Raw genomic sequence first — 22,458 nt, 5'->3', positions numbered from 1 at the left:
TGGATTTGTTTGGAAAGGTGACCATGTTGAGGATGTCAAAGCCAGTTCCCATTTCCCTGTTCTCATCAAAAGACACGGTTTCTCCAGCTGAGTTGTTAAATGACATTCCTTGAAGAAACTGGTGGAGCTAATTGAAAGAAACACAAGAAATGTCAAAGCATTCACAACTTTGATTCTTCATACTGAGAATTTCAACACTTTCCATGCAGCTCTGGCTAGACCTACCCTGAATATGAACTGACAGGAGATACCTTGTGAAGATACTGTGAAGAACCCAGTATCTGTGGAAGGGATACTTCAACATTATAGAAGTATTGTAATGACTAAAAATATTACCTATCATTTGTCTATCATCTACATATTCATCTCTCCCCCCCCCCGCCTATCTGCCTGTCTTTTGTTTGAAGAAAACAGGTTTCCAGATGAGTAAAAAATAATATAAAATGCAAAAAAACTATTTCGAAGCACAGATATAAAATACTAGAAAAATTGAAGCAGTAAGGATAAAAGGCATTAAAACGATAAAGATAAAATACATCAATGCACCATTCACAACACACTAGTCAAATTACATAGCCTGCTAAAAAGATAATCCTCGTTTTGTACATACACACAGTGTGAACATGTTACCTGCCAAGGCCAGACATTATGGAATTCAGTATTTCGGCCTCTCAGAACTGACTGGTCATTGGATTGGAAGGAATACATGATGTGCAAAGCGTGTGCAACAGCATAGACTGCATTGTAGATGCCATAGCTGTGACCAGTCATGTGCATTTCAAAAACAGGAACAGGAAGACTGCTGAGTTTCTCCTTTCCCGTACATTTAGTGTTCTTCACGTCAGAACTTGAAAATGTACATTCAAATGCTTGCTTCCAAAAGAGTTTGGAAAACCCATCTCCTAAGGTCCTGAAAGGTTTTATCATCTGAAGAAATTTCACAAACTCTAAATGTTCCTGTGAATGAATTGCCAAGAAAATGGTGCCATGGAAAATGGTCAGATCTAAACCTCTTTCAGCTACTGATACAGCAAAATCGACCTGGCTTGTTGTAATCCACACCTTTCCAACGGATGTGAGTTCCTCGTATTGAGCATTTAATAAACATATTACAGAGATCAGGGATCTCATGGTCTGAGAATCTCCATAGATAACATTTATACTGGCACTGCTCAATTTCAAAAATACATAGATCTTTGAGAACATGTTGTTAAATTCAGTCACGTAACTCAGATGCTTTTTTTGTGGCATTTGCTGTGTGAAGGCCAGACAGATTCCATGCTGCAAAAGGGCCTTTGAGAAATGCTCTCCACTGTCATCATCCACCACAAAGAGTCCAATCCATGTCCATCCAAAATGCTTGAGTAACCAGATAATCCCCACGTACTGATGGGTTTCTTTAGTGGCCATGTAGTAAGAAAAGGGAAACTGCACTGATTTCCGCTGCTCTTGACCTAATGATCCATACGGGAACTGAAAGAAATGCACAGAATATTTTAGAACTGGATTAGAAGGAGAGTCTGTATCCATTTATCAGTCACAAATCCAGATTGTAACCTGTGGAACTGGTTTGGTGGGTATTTTATAAATTGCAATTTTGAAATACCATGACGTTTCTGAGAAACACGTATAGGGAAGTATCTGATTCTGCCCTCTGTTTCTTCTCCCTACTTTCTAAAGGAACAGTTATGTACATTCTATATTGCACATACAGGTAAGATATGTAATCAGATATCGTCATGTTTCTGAACCTAATAATAATACTAATAAAAGAAAGCACTAAAAAGAGAATGATGCATGTAGCAATTGAAACTCCAGGCAAACCAGGTCCTACTTGTGGAATCTTGTAGAGACTTGAGATGTCTGAAATAGATTTGGAGATATCAGAGCCCAGTCCTCCAATCACAGCCATGAGTTTCCTTGTGGCGGAACATTTGTAGTTAGGAACTAATCTGTGTGATCTGAAGAGCAGGTCCAGAGTGGTACGATAGGTCAGCCTTTCATGTCCGTAGCTGTCATAGATGTGGAATCCAAGGGTGATGTTTGGCAAAATGTTAGGATTCTCATTAATCTCCTTTACAGCAAATGCCATGGCAAGACTGTGCTGGTAGAACTTTGTCACCATGCTGCAAGTAGAATTTCATATGGTTTCAGAAACGCATTTGACATGTCATAAGGCAATCTGGCTCATGTGTTTTATTTCCCTGCCCGTAAGATTAACCATTGATTTGTTCCTTATATTTCAGAAGTAATGCAACCCCCACTTAAACAGAATTAATCTGTGTGAGTCATCAACACACCAACATCCTTAACCAGATGCTTTCCGTTATCCCTACTTTCCTCTTTTTGTTGTTGTCCTTTAATACATTTGTCCACTGTCTTTGTTTCTTTTGTGCCTTGAGAACTCTAGTCCTGCATGGGCACCCTTCAAGTATTGCTGTCAAGTGTTTGACTGTGATCTATCACAGAACTTCTTCATAATTTTTTTTTTGATAATCCCTCATTTTGCAAACATTGTTCTGACACTGCTCCCTACCATGTCTCCGGATTTTAAAGAAGTCTTGGTGTGTGATTTCCACTGTTGATCGCAAAAGCCTCCTTTACCTTGAACCATGAAAGTCTCTCAGTGGGTTTCTCTTGAAAGAATACTTGGAAGTATAAAAAATCATCTGAGACATAACCCCACCAATTAGGAGATTCCCTGACCTATACCACTCATGTGGAACTTGGGAAGGATCCCTGTCTGGGCAGTGAATTAAATCTTTGCACACCGTGGGTATAAAGAGAAGCGGCAACAACATCAGTAGCACCAACATCCCAGCTGCAAATCTTCTGTCTAGGTGCAGACTGTCCTGAGCCTGTCAACAAGCTGCCGTGTAGGGCGACTGACAAGACCGTTAACAGAAGGGAAAATGTTCACCAAAAATTAACAATCAAGTGGCTTGAAATGCATCCCTTAAGGAGACCTCAGCCTACCCATATGTGATTTGAAGATAGACAAATAGAATGGGGATCAATGTAACAGGGATCACTCATCCCCTCACACCTACCACCAACTTTGAAGGGGAAAACGTTTTTTTTTTCTTTTTATAACCACCAAAAGACTTGCCAGAGACTGCTCTGTACCTCATATATAGTCACTGTAGCTTCTCGATGAAAAACAAATCTTGATAATTACAGGGAAGAGCAAACTTCAGTGGGGGAATTAATTGGCACCAAATTGTAAAAGACTTATGTTTTGGATCTGCCTCAAAGTCTTCCCTTCTCATGCCTCTGTGTTGAACAAAGGAAAGTGGGCTCCAAGTTTCTTTCCAAGCAAGACACCACAGAAAACCTAGGCCCAAAGATGAATCTTGCGAACCAATATCATAGAATTCATTTATGTATTTTGTTTGTTTGTTGTTATTCAACATCAATATCACGTCTTTATTGGCATAACCAAAAGAAACATACAGAAACTTGTCAGCCAGATGGCAAGCAATTCAATATATCTGTTGAAAACATAAAAGGCTAAAATAAGATTAAGAATCGCAATGAAATCGGCTTAAAATATTTTTTTGACAATTTCAGCCAAAAATTTGGCAACAGCTCTTGTGATATCAGTTATGTTGTCATTTATTAGGAAATGACAATCGATCCTCTTTTCTCAATTATAAGATGGTAAGGAAAGACTATCTAACATCCTTCTGGAGATTTGTATACAGCTGACAATTCAATAAAATATGCAGGATGGAATGAGGCGAGCTTAATATGAGGGACTTGAAGAAATCTCCCATAGAGAACATTGGAGGTAAAGATGTTCATCCTAGTCAGCATAAAAGCTCTCCAATGTTGCGGGTTATGAAGTTCAGAAAAAATATTTGGCCATTTTTCTGGCAGATTAATCAAGTCCACGTTAAGCAAAGGAGAAAGTGCAAGTTGGGCAGGACACAATGTATGAGATTCTAAGTCTAAGAGTCTCTGTGTAATAAGACTAAAATTATAAGATTCGTCAGATGAAAATTGATCATCAGTTGCCATTCCCATGTGTTTGAGCTTCAACATGATTCTATCTAGCCAAGCAGCATTATGAGGGCCTTTTTTTTAAGTAGCTGAGCAGGCTAGTTGGTTCAGCCCTATAATATATTCATAACCAATATTTTAAAGTTAGAGTCAAAACTTTTGTTTCAATCAGAGATTGACCTGTTTCTGAGCAGATTACAAAATAAGAAACACAACTGGAGATTTCTAAAAGTTGTTGCAGAAATGCAGCCTGGACATTTTTTGTTCTCTGATTTAGAGCATTAAACCACAAGGGGATACCATACAAAACTTGCAATAGTGTTTTCGCATTAAAGACTCTGATTGCAGCCGACAAATATTGGTTACCTTTAGATAAAAATATGGAGCAGAGGTCCATCAGTGGCTATTAGCCACAGTGTGTGTGTGTGTGTGTGTGTATAATTTTTTTTTTTGCCACTGTGTGACACAAAGTGTTGGACTGGATGGGCCATTGGCCTGATCTAACATGGCTTCTCTTATGTTCTTATGTTTTTATAATAAAATTTATAATAAAATTGTTTCATTTGCGAGAAAGAACAACTAGCTATATTTATTGTGCTATCACAGCGATTGTTGTTAAATCATAAACCACTTTAAGTAGGACTTTTAAGCTGCAGCATAATAATACTCTAAATAAATCATGTTTATTAATAAAACCCAAGGTGTGGTGGCAAATCCCAGCTCCCTCAATTGTTGGATGTAGGATATCAACCATTGACTAATGAACCATCTGTCACCATCTCCGGCCTCCCATTGGCTGACTACCCTTCCCCTGCCTATTGCAGACCCAGGAATGTTGAACAAACCACCCAAACAGTCTTACCTGAGAGAGAAAAACATCTCCAGTGCTTCTCTCTGTCTTCTCTGTCAACTGGCATCAGAAAGGCCTGCTGCTCTACTGCAGCCTCATGAAAGGCATCACAGCTGCCACCAGCAACAGACCTCTGCCCACACAGTTTCCCAGCACATACAGCCTCCAAAGGCCACTGAAATAGTCAGGGAGCCTGGCACCACTGGGAGCATTTCTTCAGAGGGCACGGCTGTCCCAACTTTACTGTCTTTCCTACCTTTTTCTTGTCTTTCCCTCTTGCCCCTCAGTCTCACCCCAGGATGGTTGCCTGAGAAGGAGATAGGGAAGCTTCAAAGGGTTGTTCAAAGGTGGGGGGAGGAATGAGGAGAATCCTCATCACCAGGCACAGCATGATATTTTGGGCTGCCCACCAGGCCAGGCGGACGCCGATCAGGTCACAGCTTGGACTCAGCGAGTGGGCATTGGTGGAGTGGCAGGGGCGGCATGGTATGCGCTGGGCTGGGTTACTGCCACTCCTGTTTCAGGGGTGGGTCGGCCCTCTGCATCATGTAGTGGTGATCCACTTGGGCAGGAATGACCTAGGCCTTATGAAAGGGAGGGCCCTTTTGCTGCAGGCGGTCCACGACCCAAAGGTTGTCCGCAACAGATGGCCTGGAGTGCGGATTATCTGGTCAGCCATCTTATCTCGGCGGGTTTGGTAGAATGCTTGGGACCCAGCAGGGATTGAGAGGGTCTATTTGCCGCAGCCCACCTGTCCATGGTGGGTAACAAGGCCTTTTTGGAGGAACTTCGACTGGGGCTTCTGGTGGCTCTAGGCCACCCGGTGGGCATGAGTGCCTATGCGGACGCTTGGCACTGGTGGTGGCAACATCGGTGTCCACTCTGGGTCCACCCCCTGTTTGTGGGGATGTGGTGGCATGCTTTCCTGGCAGCTGGGCTTCACAGTTCTGTGCCAGGGGCACTGACCACAGGATGCCCTCCCCTGGAAAGGCTCCTTCTGGGTAGGGAAACCTGGGTAGGGAAACCTGGACGGGAGAGGGCATATATGACCCAGCTGGCCAGGCAGTAGCCATCACGGATGGCTCACGCCTGGGGTGGGGTGGCTCGCCCAAGCCGGACAAGTCAGGGTAATTTTTTCCTGGGCTTGTCCGGGTTTAGTTCAGGCCCCATGCCAGTTTAAAATGTTCAATAAAGTGGCCCTGTTTATTACCCATAACACTGCGTTTGCCTCTTTATTCTGACTTGGGGGGGGGGGGCTGCTTTCACATTTAAAAAATTACTTGTCAGTTACAAATCCAGATCACAGTCTGAAGATCCGGTTTGGCGGGTATTTGATAAATTGAAATTTTGAAATAGCATGACATTTTTGAAAAAAAAAATGTATAGGGAAGTATCTGATTCTGCCCTCTATTACTTCTCCCTACATCCTAACAGAGCAATTATGTACATTCTATAGCATACATTATGTACATTCAATTATGTACATTCTATAGCAGGGGTGGCCCAGGGTAGCTATCCAGATGTTTTTTGCCCACAATTCCCATCAGTCCCAGCCAGCATGGCCAATGGCTGGGGTTGATGGGACCACATGTGATGCATGGATTGAAAGGAATAAGAAAAACAAGAAATTGTATTAAGAATGGATTCTGTTTTCCATTTTGTGTTTGATGGAAATTATTTATTATTTCTATATTATTTAAAATATGAATATACAGTCTGTACATGAAAATGTACCCTAGATGTTTAACAACATTATAAAACTACCCAAAATCAAGGAAGTGGTTATATCCTGGAATATCTGAGAAGAAAAATGGATTGCTAGAAATGGTAGATGAAGCAAAGTCCAGGACTAGAAACTCCAGTGCCCAGAAGAAAATCATGGGACAGCTTGACTACGGTTATGCATTTGGATCTATCTGAGCCAAAAATATATCTAATAACAAAAGGTAAAGGTAGTCCCCCGCGCAAGCACCAGTCATTTCCAACTCTGAGGACTGGAAGGTAGCAAATGTCACCCCCATCTTTAAAAAAGGTTCCAGAGGAGATCCGGGAAATTACAGGCCAGTCAGTCTGACTTCAATACCGGGAAAGTTGGTAGAAACCATTATCAAGGACAGAATGAGTAGGCACATTGATGAACACAGGTTATTGAGGAAGACTCAGCATGGGTTCTGCAAGGGAAGATCTTGCCTCACTAACCTGTTGCATTTCTTTGAGGGGGTGAACAAACATGTGGACAAAGGAGACCCGATAGATGTTGTTTACCTTGACTTCCAGAAAGCTTTTGATAAAGTTCCTCATCAAAGGCTCCTTAGAAAGCTTGAGAGTCATGGAGTAAAAGGACAGGTCCTCTTGTGGATCAAAAACTGGCTGAGTAATAGGAAGCAGAGAGTGAGTATAAATGGGCAGTCTTCGCAGTGGAGGACGGTAAGCAGTGGGGTGCCGCAGGGCTCGGTACTGGGTCCCATGCTCTTTAACTTGTTCATAAATGATTTAGAGTTGGGAGTGAGCAGTGAAGTGGCCAAGTTTGCGGATGACACAAAATTGTTCAGGGTGGTGAGAACCAGAGAGGATTGTGAGGAACTCCAAAGGGATCTGTTGAGGCTGGGTGAGTGGGCGTCAACGTGGCAGATGCGGTTCAATGTGGCCAAGTGCAAAGTAATGCACATTGGGGCTAAGAATCCCAGCTACAAATACAAGTTGATGGGGTGTGAACTGGCAGAGACTGACCAAGAGAGAGATCTTGGGGTCATGATAGATAACTCACTGAAAGTGTCAAGACAGTGTGCGTTTGCAATAAAAAAGGCCAACGCCATGCTGGGAATTATTAGGAAGGGAATTGAAGGGAATTGAAAACAAATCAGCCAGTATCATAAATGGATGGTGCAATAAAAAAGGCCAACGCCATGCTGGGAATTATTAGGAAGGGAATTGAAAACAAATAAGCCAGTATCATAATGCCTCTGTATAAATCGATGGTGCGGTCTCATTTGGAGTACTGTGTGCAGTTCTGGTTGCCGCACCTCAAAAAGGATATTATAGCATTAGAGAAGGTGCAGAGAAGGGCAACTAGAATGATTAAAGGGCTGGAGCACTTTCCCTATGAAGAAAGGTTGAAACGCTTGGGACTCTTTAGCTTGGAGAAACGTCGACTGCGGGGTGACATGATAGAGGTTTACAAGATAATGCATGGGATGGAGAAAGTAGAGAAAGAAGTACTTTTCTTCCTTTCTCACAATACAAGAACTCGTGGGCATTCGATGAAATTGCTGAGCAGACAGGTTAAAACGGATAAAAGAAAGTACTTCTTCACCCAAAGGGTGATTAACATGTGGAATTCACTGCCACAGGAGGTTGTGGCGGCCACAAGTATAGCCACCTTCAAGAGGGGTTTAGATAAAAATATGGAGCACAGGTCCATCAGTGGCTATTAGCCACAGTGTATGTGTGTATATAACATTTTTGCCACTGTGTGACACAGAGTGTTGGACTTGATGGGCCGTTGGCCTGATCCAACATGGCTTCTCTTATGTTCTTATGTTCATTTTACTGGCCTCAGAAGGGTGGAAGACTGAGTCAACCTTGAGCTGGCTACCTGAACCCAGCTTCTGCCAGGATAGAACTTATGTTGTGGGCAGAGCTTGGACTGCAGTACTGCAGGGGAATCTGGACAGGAGACAAAAATCCTTGCATAGTCTCTCTTCCTCTCAGGTAAAGCTTCCTAGTTCACTTTTAGTGACTACAATGCTATGTAGGTGAGACAGGCGCCTAGAAAATGAATATGGAATGGATTGTATGGATGCTTAAAAGGGGGACCATCAGTTCAATGTTGGCCTGTGGAAATGGGTTTCATTGTTTCCAGAAACAGCCATTTGTCCCACCCAGGCCGGGCTGGGACTCCGCAAGAACCCCCCCCCTCCACACTCGCTAGTCCCCCTCCCCACCCATAGGCAACTGGGGGCTTCATAGGGTGACACTGGCAATCCCTACACCCAAGCCCCAACATACCTCTAGGGCTGCGAGCGGAGCAACGCCACCGACAATGCACGCCAGCCCACACAGTCAGCGCACCCATCCCCAAGCATGTAGATATTGGTTGCTCTGCAGCACCAGCAGCAGCAGGGAAAGAGAGGTGGGGATGGAGCTCAGCAGAAGTAGAGGGCTGCAGACCAAGCCGGTGCTACTCCATGGCCGAGGATGTCCCAGCAGCCTCAGAGAGGCCAAGCCCCAGAACGCCTCTCCTTGGCATCCGGTCTTATCAATGAGGGTGGAGCCAGCCGGGGGTGGGGCTGGGGGAGTGGGGAGGGAACTCCAGGAGGGATAAAAGGCCCAATGGTCAAGAGGTCAGAGAGGAAGCTGGCTGATGCTACGCCAAAGGGGCTGCCAACAAAGAGAGAAAGGAGCCCAAGTACAGCTGGAGGGGACAGGGAGCCTGAGGTGCGGCAACCCATCTCTCTCCCCCCCCCTATTTCTGAGACCTCAGGGGACAACAGGGAAGGGACCATAGGGGATGGTCACAGTCAGAGGGGCTATGGCCACTTCGGGGAACCTCGGGGGGCGCCAGAGGCACGACACCATTCAAATGAAGTTATATTTGCAAATGAATGCTTAATACACAAGGACACATCTGTGTATGCAGAACAGATACACAGTGAGGGGGAAAACAGAGAAACAGTTCTTGATTTTCTCATAAAAGTTCCTAAAATTGATTAGAATAGACCTACACATCCTATAGACCCCTCAGAAGAAATGCACAAGATAAAACAGCTATAGTCTCTTAACACTTTTGCCTTTTTAGTTGTTCTCTCTTGTTCAGCTCAGGCTTCAACACAATAATATAGCACTTGGGGAAAAAGATACAGGCCAGTAACCCTGCACTGGAGGACAGTATAGAGAAGATCTCCACGGCTACCATGTGTTTCCCTTTGGTGCTCAGGTAGGTTGGAACAAAAGACAACCAAACACTGCAAAAGACCAACATGCTGAAGGTAATAAATTTGGATTCATTAAAAGCATCTGGCAGCTTCCTGGCTATGAAAGCCACAGACAAACTGATGAGTGACAGAAGCCCTATGTACCCAAGGACAATATAAAACATGAAGACTGATCCTTCATTACATTCTGCCACTATCTCAGTTGTCAGTGACTGTGTGTCAAAATGTGGGAAAGGGGGAGAGGTTCCCAGCCACACGACACAAATGCCTGATTGCATGAGGGAACAAGTAAAGATAATGGAGATGGGCAGTCTTTTCCCCACCCACTTCCTCATGCTGAATCCTGGTTTGGTTACCATGAAAGCTACAATCACAGTGATCGTTTTGGCAAACACACAAGAAACAGCCACTGAGAATATAATGCCAAAAGCAGATTGTCGGAAGAAGCAGGTCACCTTCTTCGGGTATCCAAGAAATAACAAAGGACTGAGGAAGCAAATCAGCAGGGAAACCAGGAGAGTGTACGTGATATCCTGGTTATTGGCTTTGACTATTGGGGTATTTTTGTGCTTCATAAATGTACCTAGAATCAAGGCCGTTACCAGGGAAAATGAAATTGCAACTGAAGCTAAACTGATCCCTAAAGGTTCATCAAAGGACAAGAAGTTTATAACTTTAGGAATGCACCCATCTTGGTCCTTGCTTGGGTATTGTTCTTCTGAGCATCTGATACAGTCAACCATATCTGGGGAGAGAAAGAGAGAAGGAAGGTTTCTTAGTACCGGTCACTTGGTACTAAAACTTAATTGTTATTACAATATAAGATGCTGCAGAAATCTATTAGGTCTTTCTTAATGCTGAATTTGGACCCAGGAATAATGGCACGTGATTTCCTCATTGCTGGCTGTTATAGCATATTATCATCATACTCAATTCATGTCAGTCATTTACTGTACTCAAAGCATTGTACGTACTTGGTTCATGATTATTTTCATCAAATCATAACCCCTTAACCTGCCTTTGTGCAATGGGGGGTGTACAAATCCCATTAATAATAAATACACATTTGCCTGGATGTTAAGAACATAAGAGAAGCCATGTTGGATCAGGCCAACGGCCTATCAAGTCCAACACTCTGTGTCACACAGTGGCAAAAAATTTTATATACACACATACATTGTGGCTAATAGCCACTGATGGACCTGTGCTCCATATTTTTATCTAAACCCTGTTCATTTATGTTCATTTATTTGTAATCACAAGCCAATGCAGGAAAAGCACCAGCGATATTTTCATTCTGTAAATTAAAACCCTATATGCCTTAGGCTAGCCCAGTCTTGTTGGATATCAGAGACTAAACAAGGTCGGGACAGGCTAGTACCCAGTTGAAAGACAACCAAGGAAATACTGTACATTGTTTCTACGGAGACCAAGGAATGGCAAACTACCTCTGAATGACCTTTCCCTTGAAAACTCTGTGAGGTCACCGTTAAATTGCAATTTTTCAAAAATGTCAACAATTCTGCACATATTAATTTATTCAAACCATTCCAAGTTGGGCCTTTCAAGTAGCTGTCAAATTTACTGTGATGCTACCAAGCTTGTATTCCAGAAGTCTCACCATGACAGACTTGTAATCCTTGCAAGGGGCACACACTCCTCAGCTAAACCATCCCTCTACACCTATCCTCTACTCCCACATCAGTACTCACTCTGAAGTGCATTTGCTATGAACAGATGATAGTAGAAGTAGGAAGGAGTCACAACATCCCACTGAGGTCCCAATGGCCATGGAGGCCAACCCTGATCATTGCAGCTCCCCTTGATTTTCCATCACTCAGAACAGGGCTCAGAAAAATGGCATTATATTCTGATGTCTCAGGAGACTCAATAGCTTGAGTCACCCTACCTACTTCCAAATTTGGGAGCTATAGTTGAATGCCTGCACAAACAACACCAAAAAGCAACGTACTTCAAGTAATTTCCTTCCCTTTATTTTGGATTCTGCACTGAAATCCCACTGACTTTTAGGGAGGATAATAGAGGCTTCTGGTTTATGTGCACACTGTAATAAATTAGTTGTTGATAAAACATCTTCAGAATTACTGGGAAATAGAATGTCGTGCCAGTGCAAATCTAAACACTCGCTGTTGGGTTAAAGCCCCACTGAGTAAACCTGTGTAGACTTTTCACTAGGCTTCACCTACCTATCCCTTCTGTAATCTTCCCTTCTGGACAAGGAACACAATCATAGCAGCAAAACTTCTCCCCTTCCTTCTTTTTCTTCTGATAACCAGGTTGGCAGTAGTCATTGCACACAGAAACAGGCACAACCTATGCAAAAGCATGAAAGAAGATCACAATAGAAGCAGTTAAGACATCTAGTTTTCTTAGTCATCAGTAACAAAATAACTTGGTTCTGTCTCTGCAGTCTTGCCTAAAATGGAGGAAACCACAGCCCATAACAGAATGAATGGTTATGCTTTGCACTGATGGTAAATACATCCTCAATCAACCTTAATTGCTGGTAAATCACTTGGGGCAAGAACCTATTTGGACTGGATGGAGATAACCTTTGGCTCAAGAGAGGAAGCTGTAAATGTAAAGCAAGAACAAATTAGATTTGTTAATTCACTTCATTGCTTTCCCAGTTTTCTCCCCAAAGTGGCTTACATCACTCTTCTCATTTTCATGTTATCCTCACAACAACTCTGTGAGCTGGGTTAGGCTGAGAGCATGTGACCTACTCAAAGTCACCCACTGAGTTTCCAAGGCAGAGTGGGGATTTGAATCTGAGCTCTCCTGATCCTAGTCTGACATTGTGACCATTTCCCCACACTGGCTATCTTGCAGATGTTGAGCTTCTGGAAGAAACTCAACCCCAAGTATGTGGAAGGTGCTCTGAGTAGGGTTGAGTCTTTCAATGTGAAAGATATTCCCCTTTTCTTTAAAAAATCCAATATGGTACAGCAGATCTACTACACTCTATAACTTCTCCCTTGCTTTCATCACAACTTAGAATGATATAGCTAGACCTCCAGGGTTGTCTAGTCCAACTCCCTGCACATTGCATGAAAATCAGAAATACCTCCCCTCAACACACACCCATGACCCATGCTTCATACTCAGAAGATGGCAAAAAACCCTCCTGGATCACTGGCTAAACTGGCCTGGAGCAAAATTGCTGCCTGACTTACATTTTCCTGGGCGTTTTAGAATGGCCCACAAGAACCAAGCACTGATGCAACCCTTCCTATCCTCCTCTAATGACCTGCATAAGTTCACAGAATCAGCATTGCTGTCAGAAATCTGAATGATTGACAACAAATGTTTCTCTGCTACAATTCCTTCGGTTGTTACCCTCACCCTTATTATAAGTTGGTTATAAGCATCTCTAAAAAAGATTTGCTCATCCATATGCATTTGCAGAAGTGAGCTGTAACACTTGAAATCTTATTTTGGAATGAGGATCATTGGTTATTCTTAAAAGTATCGCTTGTTGTCTGCTTGATTTTGCTACAATAGAATACCATGCCTACCTTTTGAATATTATTGGGACCTAGAAAGATTAGAGATTTTGGATATTCTACTGTTACATAACTATTTATTTCTAGGCGCAGGGCTTCTTTGTAACAGGAACTCTTTTGCATATTGGGTCACACACACCATGCAGCCAATCCTCCTGGAGCTTACAGTAGACCCTGTACTCCCTGTAAGTTCTTAGAGGATTGACTACATCAGGGGAGAGTGGCCTAATATTCAAAGGAGTTCCTGCTACAAAAAAGCCCTAAGTGAAACATGACACGGTCTGGGGTTTTTTTTTAATTAAACCACATCACCCTTGGCAATAAGTAGATGCTGCAAAGGAAACTACTGACCCCAAACCACTCATATGGAGATTGCAGTCCACAATTGTAAGCTGGAAATCACACCTGGTTAAAATTGGGCTGCCACACAATAGTGTCCTCATGAATGATAAATTGTTGTCCCTCAGGAGCATTGGCGTTCACCCTTCCAACTTTCACTCTGGCAAAGGACTTGTTTGGAAATGTGATCAGGTTCATTATGTCAAATCCAACTTCCATTTCCCTAACATTAAAACACACTCTTTCTCCAGCTGAGTTGTTAAAAGAAACCTGCTGAAGAAATGGGTGAAGCTAGTTGAAAGAGAAAAGAAAAATGGGATAGTAACTGTAAGGAGCTGTAATAATTTAAGTAGATCCTGATGGTCTTCTTAATAAACATAAGAAATGAAGGATGGAACACAGAGTCTTTCATAGGCGTTCCTCTAGTCAGCTGATCAAGACACACCACTAAAGCCTGGACTGAAATTTCTCCAGATTCTTCTCCATTTCCCTAACATTAAAACACACTCTTTCTCCAGCTGAGTTGTTAAAAGAAACCTGCTGAAAAATGGGTGAAACTAGTTGAAAGAGAAAAGAAAAAATGGGATAGTAACTGTAAAGAGGAGTAATCATTTAAGTAGATCCTGATGGTCTTCTTAATAAACATGAGAAATGAAGGATGGAACACAGAGTCTTTCATAGGCATTCCTCTAGTCAGCTGATCAAGATACACCACTAAAACCGGTACTGAAACTTCTCCAGATTCTAGGATCTTGTAACTGATATAAATCATGGAATGTACTTCTGAACATTATGCCAATAATTTAAAATATTGGGTTCTTCAAGCAGAGATGAATGGGGGGGGGGGGGGGGATGTGAACTTTTTGCTAACTACTTGTTTCTGATCTGCAAACAAAAGGAAACATTACACAAAAAGTCTGTGTCAGTGAATTATGTGGGGAACACTACATATTGGAGTTGAAAAGATGCATATATTTCCTGAAAGAAAGTCATTTGTTGTAGAAATATTACCTGCCAAGGTTGCAGATCCTGAACTTGAAATTCTTTGCTACCCATTAATATTCTGTTATCAGACTTAAATTTATACATATTATTCAAAGCATATGCCACAGCAAAGACAGCGTTATAAATGCTATAGCTATGACCAGTCATGTGTATTTCAAAAACAGGCCCAGGAAGATTATCTAGGCTCTGCTCCCCTCCACATACATCATTGTCTTCCAATTGATCCTCGGAAACCAGAAAGGAACAGTCAAATGCTTGCTCCCAGAAGTCCTTGAGAAAACCATCTCCATGTTTCAAGTCAGGTTTTGTATTATGAAGAAATTTCTGGAATCCTGGGAGGTTGTTTGACTGCATTGTGAAGAAAAGAGCACCATGGAAGAATTGGAAATCCCAGCCCCTTTGACCACCAACTAATGCAAAATCAACCTGGGCAGTCATAATCCACACCTTCCTCAGTGATTTGTTAGTTTTATATGCAGCATCTCCGAGGAGAATCAAGATGTGCAATGCTATAAAAGTCATAGATTCTCCATAGAGAATAAATGCAATGGCATTGCTGTCTGAGAAAGGAAGAAGAATCTTTGCAGTGAAATCATTAGCGTTATCCAATGAGTCAAACTGGCCGTAGCTTAGGATTCTTTCTGTGAAGGCCAAACATATTCCGTTAAGGAGAAGCAGTGGTTCCAGCTTCTGTAGAAAATGATCTCCACTGTTGTCATCAACAACAAAGAGCCCAACCCAAGTCCATCGAAAATGGAGAAGCAACTGGAGTATTCCTGTGTGCTGCTGGTCTTCATTTGGGACTATGTGATAAAAAGAAGATCTTTCCATTGTACTTCCCTCCTTTGAGCTGAATGAGCCGTATGTGAGCTAGAAGGATATGCATAAAATTATTTTGGAAACAATATATGAGTGCCTCTATAGATATGCCTTTTTATGCAGTGAATACACGTAGATGGAAGTTATATTTACAGAGAGAAAAAGTATTTTGATGACTGTATTTCAAGTTGTGCAAAAATAATGCAATTTTTGTAAAAAAATAACAGGAAAATGATCAACCAAAAACATACAATGCATTTTTTTTTTGCACAGGTGTGATAGACAACAGGCATATGCATGCAGAGAGGCAATGAATGTGAGTGACGGCTAATGGAACTGCAGCAGCTAATGAAAACTTACTCTGATTGGGTAACTGCTTCTAACTGTCAAAAGAGTGGCAGTTAGACAGTTGGAGAAAACAGTTACAGAACTGAAGGTGTTAAAGAGTTATCAGAAAAGAGAGTTGTGGTCTTGGAAATGCTCTCTATTGTGTGTCAAGAGACCCAAAACACAGTCTGATTCAGAGCCTGTATGGGGTGGTTTTGAATACTGGAGACTCTGGTGAGATGTTGTTCCCAGGAGTGAAGAACCGTCTCTCTGTATTTGTGAAACAAAGAATCACATCTTGAGAAGGAAAATAATTTTGCATATAAAGCTTACTATCGAAAGAGGGGAAAGACTAGAAGTCTGGAAGATCTGGCAAAGGATTTTAGGTGGCAATGGAAGGCCCTCAAAAGGTGCCAAAGCTCAGGTTATTTATCTTAAAGGGAAGATAGTAATGATCTGGCCAGAGAAAGAGTTTTAGTGGAGAGACCTTAGTCTTATAACCAATGGGACAAAGCAGGGTACACTTAAGATTGTGTGATTTTACAGTGGAGAAGTTAACCAGAAATATAGAATGTTTATCAACAGATAAACCTTCAATGTCAATGATACCTTCAGGAAAAGCTAAACCCATTTAAGGGAAACACTGTATCATACAATATAGTTACCTCAGAATTAGTTCTGTGTTCAATTTTAACTGTCTGCCTACATCTTCTAAATCCCCCAAACCTATGTATATATCTACAAAAAAAGCCCTGTCAAAACCTATGTATATATCAATTCCCTTCCTTGCCAGTTTGTTTAAATAAACCAATATTTGTTTAAATCCTTCCCTATGCCTGCTGTGCCATTTTCTGAAAGGTAAATTTTGACAACAGAAGCTATGACAGGATGATTGATTTTAGGGTAGTGTAATACTCCCTCTAAGCTGTGAAGTCTTGTGAGCCAAAATTCTGCCTTGTCAGCTACTGTCGTGAGTGAGCAACTTGGCTACTGCATAAATTAGTTTCCTCTGCAGCCATCCTTCCTGAGTTAAGACACAAACGCATGAGCCGGAGGCAAAAAAATTGTGAGCTAGCTCATAGCAACTCCGCTTAGAGGGAGCATTGGTGGAGTGCTGATTAAATTGGTCACACTTGTCAAAACTGGTAATAGGTCTGTACTATAATTTAAAGGGGTGGCAAAGAGTTGGACTCAACTGTGCAACTGAACAACAACAAGCAATGTAATGATTTAGAAAGTTGCATAGTGACCACCTCATTATTCTACTGCCTTTCACTGTGAGTATTCTCTGACTTAGTCCATAAATTGTCATGTCTGAATGCTTATGCTTTGTTTCAGCTCTGTTTTAGATCTTTGCTTGTTATTCAATTTCTGTAGTCCAAACCACAGAACAAACCTGCTGATTGTGTTTGACTTGCACTATGCAATCCAACTTGAGTCTCACTGAGAAAATGGAGTATAATTTTCTCTCTCTGTGCCTTTCCAAAAAGGGAAAGGCACATTCCTGGCAGTTTTTTTGCCATTCATCTGTCAGAGGTTAATATCTTAAATTTTAAATCCATATTTGATTTTTAATAACTCTAAATTTTGTAAATTGATTTTCCATGTGTACTTCCCTAATCCCTATTTTATAGGGGAGAGTGGTTTAAAATTAACTTTAAAATAAATAACTATAATATAACATATTACCCATGCTACATATTTCCCTATCCTTGAGTTAATCCTAATTCCACTTTTGGTCTTCTGTGCATCAGAATATACTTTCATTCAGTTGCTGGAAGAGGCAGTTCAGGGTTAGTTTTTTTATATTTTTTGGTCATTCTCAGTTTTAACTAAACTACAACTGTTTAGCAATGAGTTCAATCCTACCTGTGGAATCCTGTAAAGACCTAAGATATCTGATATGCGAACGGAGACATCTGCGCCGAGTCCACCGATGACAGCTATTGTATTTTTCTGGATGTCACATTTATAGTTGGGAAGAAATCTGTGAAAATGAAAGAGCAGGTCCAGAGTGGTGCGATAGGTCATCTTAAACTCATTGTAGCTGTCATAAATGTGAAAACCAAGGGTGACGTTGGGCAAGATTTTTGGATTCTCATTGATCTCTTTGATGGCAAACACCAAGGCCAGGAGGTGTTGGTAGAACTTGGTCACAATCCTGTCAACACAGTGAAATATTCTGAGATATTTCTGTTGTGCTTTACCACAACACTAATCTATTCGGGCTCTGGTTTCATTGTCTTTGTGTAAAGATATAATTGGATTTGTTATTGATACTTGATATTAAAAATGCTTTCTTAAAAAAATTGATTTAAAATATGTCCTTTTACCACTGTCAAAAAATACATGAAGAAACAAGATTTAGCACTGGGTAAGAAGAAAGAAAGGGAGGGAAGGTAGTGTGGTATAGCCGTATCTCATCAGATCTCTGAAGCTAAGCAGGGCCAGTACTTGGATCGGAAGAAGATTCTGCAAAGGAAGGCAATATTGTGCAACTTCTGCTACACACTTGCCTTGAAAACTCCTTACTGGGGGTTGCTATGAATAACTAAGGTAAATACTAAGGTAAAAAAAAATATTAGGAGCACAGTGCAAAAAAAGTCATAGTCGTCAGTTTGAAAGTTTCCTACCGGGTTATATATATTTAAGAGAATGAAGAATCATCGCCAAGAGAACCCATGTTATGGGGAAACAGGAGGAACAAAATGCAGGGGAATACACGATGATAATTTGGAGGCAACTGAAAATATAACACTGAAAAGAAGGTAAGAGGGAAATGAATGACATTTTGAGAGAAGAAAGAATTAAAATGGTGAGAAACAAATTCATTTGTCACTCACCATTTTAGAATCTAGGAAAGTATGTAGGAACCCACAGTGTGGATCAAGATTTGCAATAGACATTACAAGCAGCCCACATAACCTACAATAAATATTTCATTCATGTTTCCAAATTATTGACATGCAAGTATCAGTGCTCTTCAGATCAGATGCCACCTGTCCCATAGCATTTTCACAGTCCTCTCCATTCTTCATTGATTGGTCCATATCAACAGTCACCTTTATCAGTATTTTATTTATTTATTAACTTGTTGGCCATTCATGATTTCTGCAGAACTTATTTCAGCTTTGATAACGTTTTGCTCATTTCCACACATTTTGGAAGACTTTTCTTAATTTACAATCCTGAAATTTGGACAGAGTTCATGCAATTAAAAAAGTTTATTTTTGGTTGTAAATCCCTCAGCTTTCAGAAATAATAATAATAATAAAAACAGTTCCTTGTATGGAAGTTGACCATTCAGATACACTGCAAGCGGAACAGAAGAGTCAGTAGGATATTGTAAAGAAATGCTGGGCTGAACAAAACCAGCACATACTTTCTGGATGAGTCTGGCACATCTGAAAACATAAATTAGGGTCTGTAATCTGACAAAGCTCATACAATGCAGAAGCTGGAAAATATCTTACATTGGCAGCTCAGCCAGATAGTGCGACGGATGTTTCTTGAAGAAAGGTTCGTGAAGGCTGTAAATGATCTGTGAAGTAATTCCACCAATCACAAGATCCCCTCCCTGGTACCTGTCATGTGGAATCAAAATGGGATCGGATTCAGGACACTGCATTCTCTGGCATGCCATGGGAGGCAACAGAAGCAGCAATACCAACACCAGCCTCACCATTCTGACTCTCCTGTGCCTATCTACAACACAAGTTACCTTGGGTGCTAGTTCCATGCACTGTTGTATTTCTTAAAGGGAAATGCATTGGCCTTTTACCTAGCATCAACACAGTGGCAGACATGTGCCTTGAATGCTAGCTGAGTTTTCTGGTAACTTTGACCTACAGTCTGGCTTATTGTCTCAACTTGACAAAGACCAAAGAGATGGGGCCCTGCCTATATTTTGACCCTACGTCCAACTTGCAATGCCACAGCTGCAGTTTTATAACCACTTTTATTGATGTTTTTGTACGTTGTGGAAGACACTATACCTGATCCAAATTACAGTAATTTAGATAATTATGAGGGGGAGATAATAATGTGAGGAGAGTTCATGTTGTGAGAGACATCTTTGGAAGCAAGATTTTCTTTCCCTTTCAAACTATAGTCTCGTCTGGTCCTTGGCACAATAGTAAGTAGGAGGTGTTCATCAACATTCCACATTATCACAGCTGTTCAGCAATAAAGATAACGTTTAAAAAAAATGTTATAGTCACCTTTCTACCTTATCTATCTATCTATCTATCTATCTATCTATCTATCTATCTATCTATCTATCTATCTATCTATCTATCTATCTATCTATCTATCTATCTTTCTATCTATCTGTCTGTCTGTCTGTCTGTCTGTCTCTCTGTCTATCATCGATCTACCTACCTACATATCTATCTGTCTGTCTGTCTGTCATCGATCTACCTACCTACATATCTATCTATCTATCTATCTATCTATCTATCTATCTATCTATCTATCTATCTATCTATCTGTCTGTCTGTCTGTCTGTCTGTCTGTCTCTCTCTCTGTCTGTCTGTCTGTCTGTCTATCATCGATCTACCTACCTACCTACATATCTATCTATCTATCTATCTATCTATCTATCTATCTATCTATCTATCTATCTATCTATCTATCTATCTATCTATCTATCTATCTGTCTGTCTGTCTATCATCGATCTACCTACCTACATATCTATCTATCTATCTATCTATCTATCTATCTATCTATCTATCTATCTATCTATCTATCTATCTATCTATCTTTCTGTCTGTCTATCATCGATCTATCTACCTACATATCTATCTATCTATCTATCTATCTATCTATCTATCTATCTATCTATCCATCCATCCATCCTCTATCTATTTAAAATTGATAGTAAAATTTGATTAACCACTTGGCAGCTGGGTGTGTAACTTTGTTGTGTGAGTAGTGCTAAATAACCTCGCATCTCCAAGCTTTTGGACCCACCACCAGTATTATTAAATAGCCATGCAGAAACAATACTCACCATCATTTTTTTGTTATTATTATTGCAGACAGGTGATTGGTCTGTTAAATACATCTCAGAAGCCAAATCCTTTAAAAACAAAAACTATATGTCATCATGAAAGAGCCTGATATAAATCCTATACTGTGGCCTTAATTAGATACAATAAATTCACCAGAGAAATAAGGCAGTGTGTTACTGACGACTAATCAAATTAGTGGACCATACGCTGAACATGAATCAACAGTGTGATGTGGTGGTTCAAAAGGCAAATGCAATTTTGGGCTTTATCAACAGAAGTCCAGATCACGTGAAATGATGGCATCGCTTTACTCTACTCTGATAACCCCTCACCTGGAGTATTGTGTTCAGTTTTGGGCACCGCATTTTAAGAAGGTTATAGACAAGCTGGATTGGGTCCACAGAAGGGTGATGAAGATGGTGTGGGGTCTGGAGACCATGTCCTATGAAGAAAGGTTGAAGGAGCTGAACATATTTAGCCTGGAAAGGAGGCAGCTGAGAGGTGATATGATCACCATCTTTAGGTGCTTGAAGGTCTGTCATATAGAGGATAGTGTGGAATTGTTTTCTGTGGTCCCAGAAGGCAGGACCAGAACCAATGGGTTGAAATTAAATCAAAAGAGGTTCCGGCTGAACAGTAGGAAGAACTTCCTGACCGTTAGAGAGGTTCCTCGGTGGAACAGGCTTCCTCGGGAGTGGTAGGCTCTTCTTTCTTGGAGGTTTTTAAACAAAGGTTATATGGCCATCTGACAGCAATGAAGAGCCTGTGAATTTAGGAGGAGGTATTTGTGAGTTTCCTACATTGTGCAGGGGGTTGGACTAGATGACCCTGGAGGTCCCTTCCAACTCTATGATTCTAAATTTTCAGATGCCCCAATTGTGAACCTCCTGATGGCACTTGGGTTTGCTTGCTTGTTTGTTTTTCTTTTTTGGCCACTATGTGACACAAAGTGTTGGACGGGATGGGCCATCGGCCTGATCCAATGAAGCAGGAAGAGCCCGCTCTAGTAATTAAGGCGGGTGACCGTAACAAAGGAGGCTTGAGGCGGAATCAGGAAAACAGCCAAACTTTATTTGATACACACGTGTGGACTCAGAGCAGAGATGGACGTCTGAGCAAAGAGCATAAGGGCATGCAGACTTTATATAGCATTGCACATTTGCATTGGCGTAGAGCAGAAAGACGCTGAAACAAAGAATTAATACATGTCACACCAAGGGGTTTTGATTCGCATCACCGTCCACTAGCTCCCTTTAGTGTGAAGCCCTTACCACAACATCTGTGCTTAACCACAAGCTGCTGCTGATCTTGCTTGTGGTAACTTTTCAGTTCCTCTTTCTCCCTGCTTGCTTCACAGTTTTTTTCACTTACTTTCCTTAGCTCAGCAATTATAGGCCAATAACTAGGCAAATCCAGACATGTCTTGATACGCCTATCTTCATTGATCCTTGCATCCTAATACATTTCTTTTCCATACATCTAGATACTCCCGCCTCACCAACATGGCCTCTCTTATGTTCTTATTCTACCCTCTTCATTGATTGTCATTTCTGACATGTTTCCTAGTTGGGCATACTTGAAGCAAATGAATTGAATGAATTGAATGCTGGAATGCTTGAATGACCTGACATACATGGTTTGA

The 22,458-nt window shown here is 41.3% G+C and overlaps 1 protein-coding gene across 1 annotated transcript; it reads right to left on the bottom strand.

The window, feature by feature from the left end:
- Positions 1–9,629: 9,629 nt before the first annotated feature.
- Positions 9,630–19,488, bottom strand: LOC132584663 (vomeronasal type-2 receptor 26-like). The gene is made up of 5 exons (XM_060256563.1): positions 19,277–19,488; positions 17,673–17,964; positions 14,862–15,005; positions 11,994–12,120; positions 9,630–10,531 (listed from the first exon to the last, which is right to left on the bottom strand). Exons 1-5 carry the CDS (start codon positions 19,486–19,488, stop codon positions 9,630–9,632), a joined length of 1,677 nt encoding a protein of 558 aa, XP_060112546.1.
- Between the last annotated feature and the right edge of the window lie 2,970 nt (positions 19,489–22,458).

Source organism: Heteronotia binoei, chromosome 15 (assembly GCF_032191835.1).
Source record: "Heteronotia binoei isolate CCM8104 ecotype False Entrance Well chromosome 15, APGP_CSIRO_Hbin_v1, whole genome shotgun sequence".
NCBI classification, from domain to species: Eukaryota; Metazoa; Chordata; class Lepidosauria; order Squamata; family Gekkonidae; genus Heteronotia; species Heteronotia binoei.
This window is presented reverse-complemented; position numbering and strand designations above follow the sequence as displayed.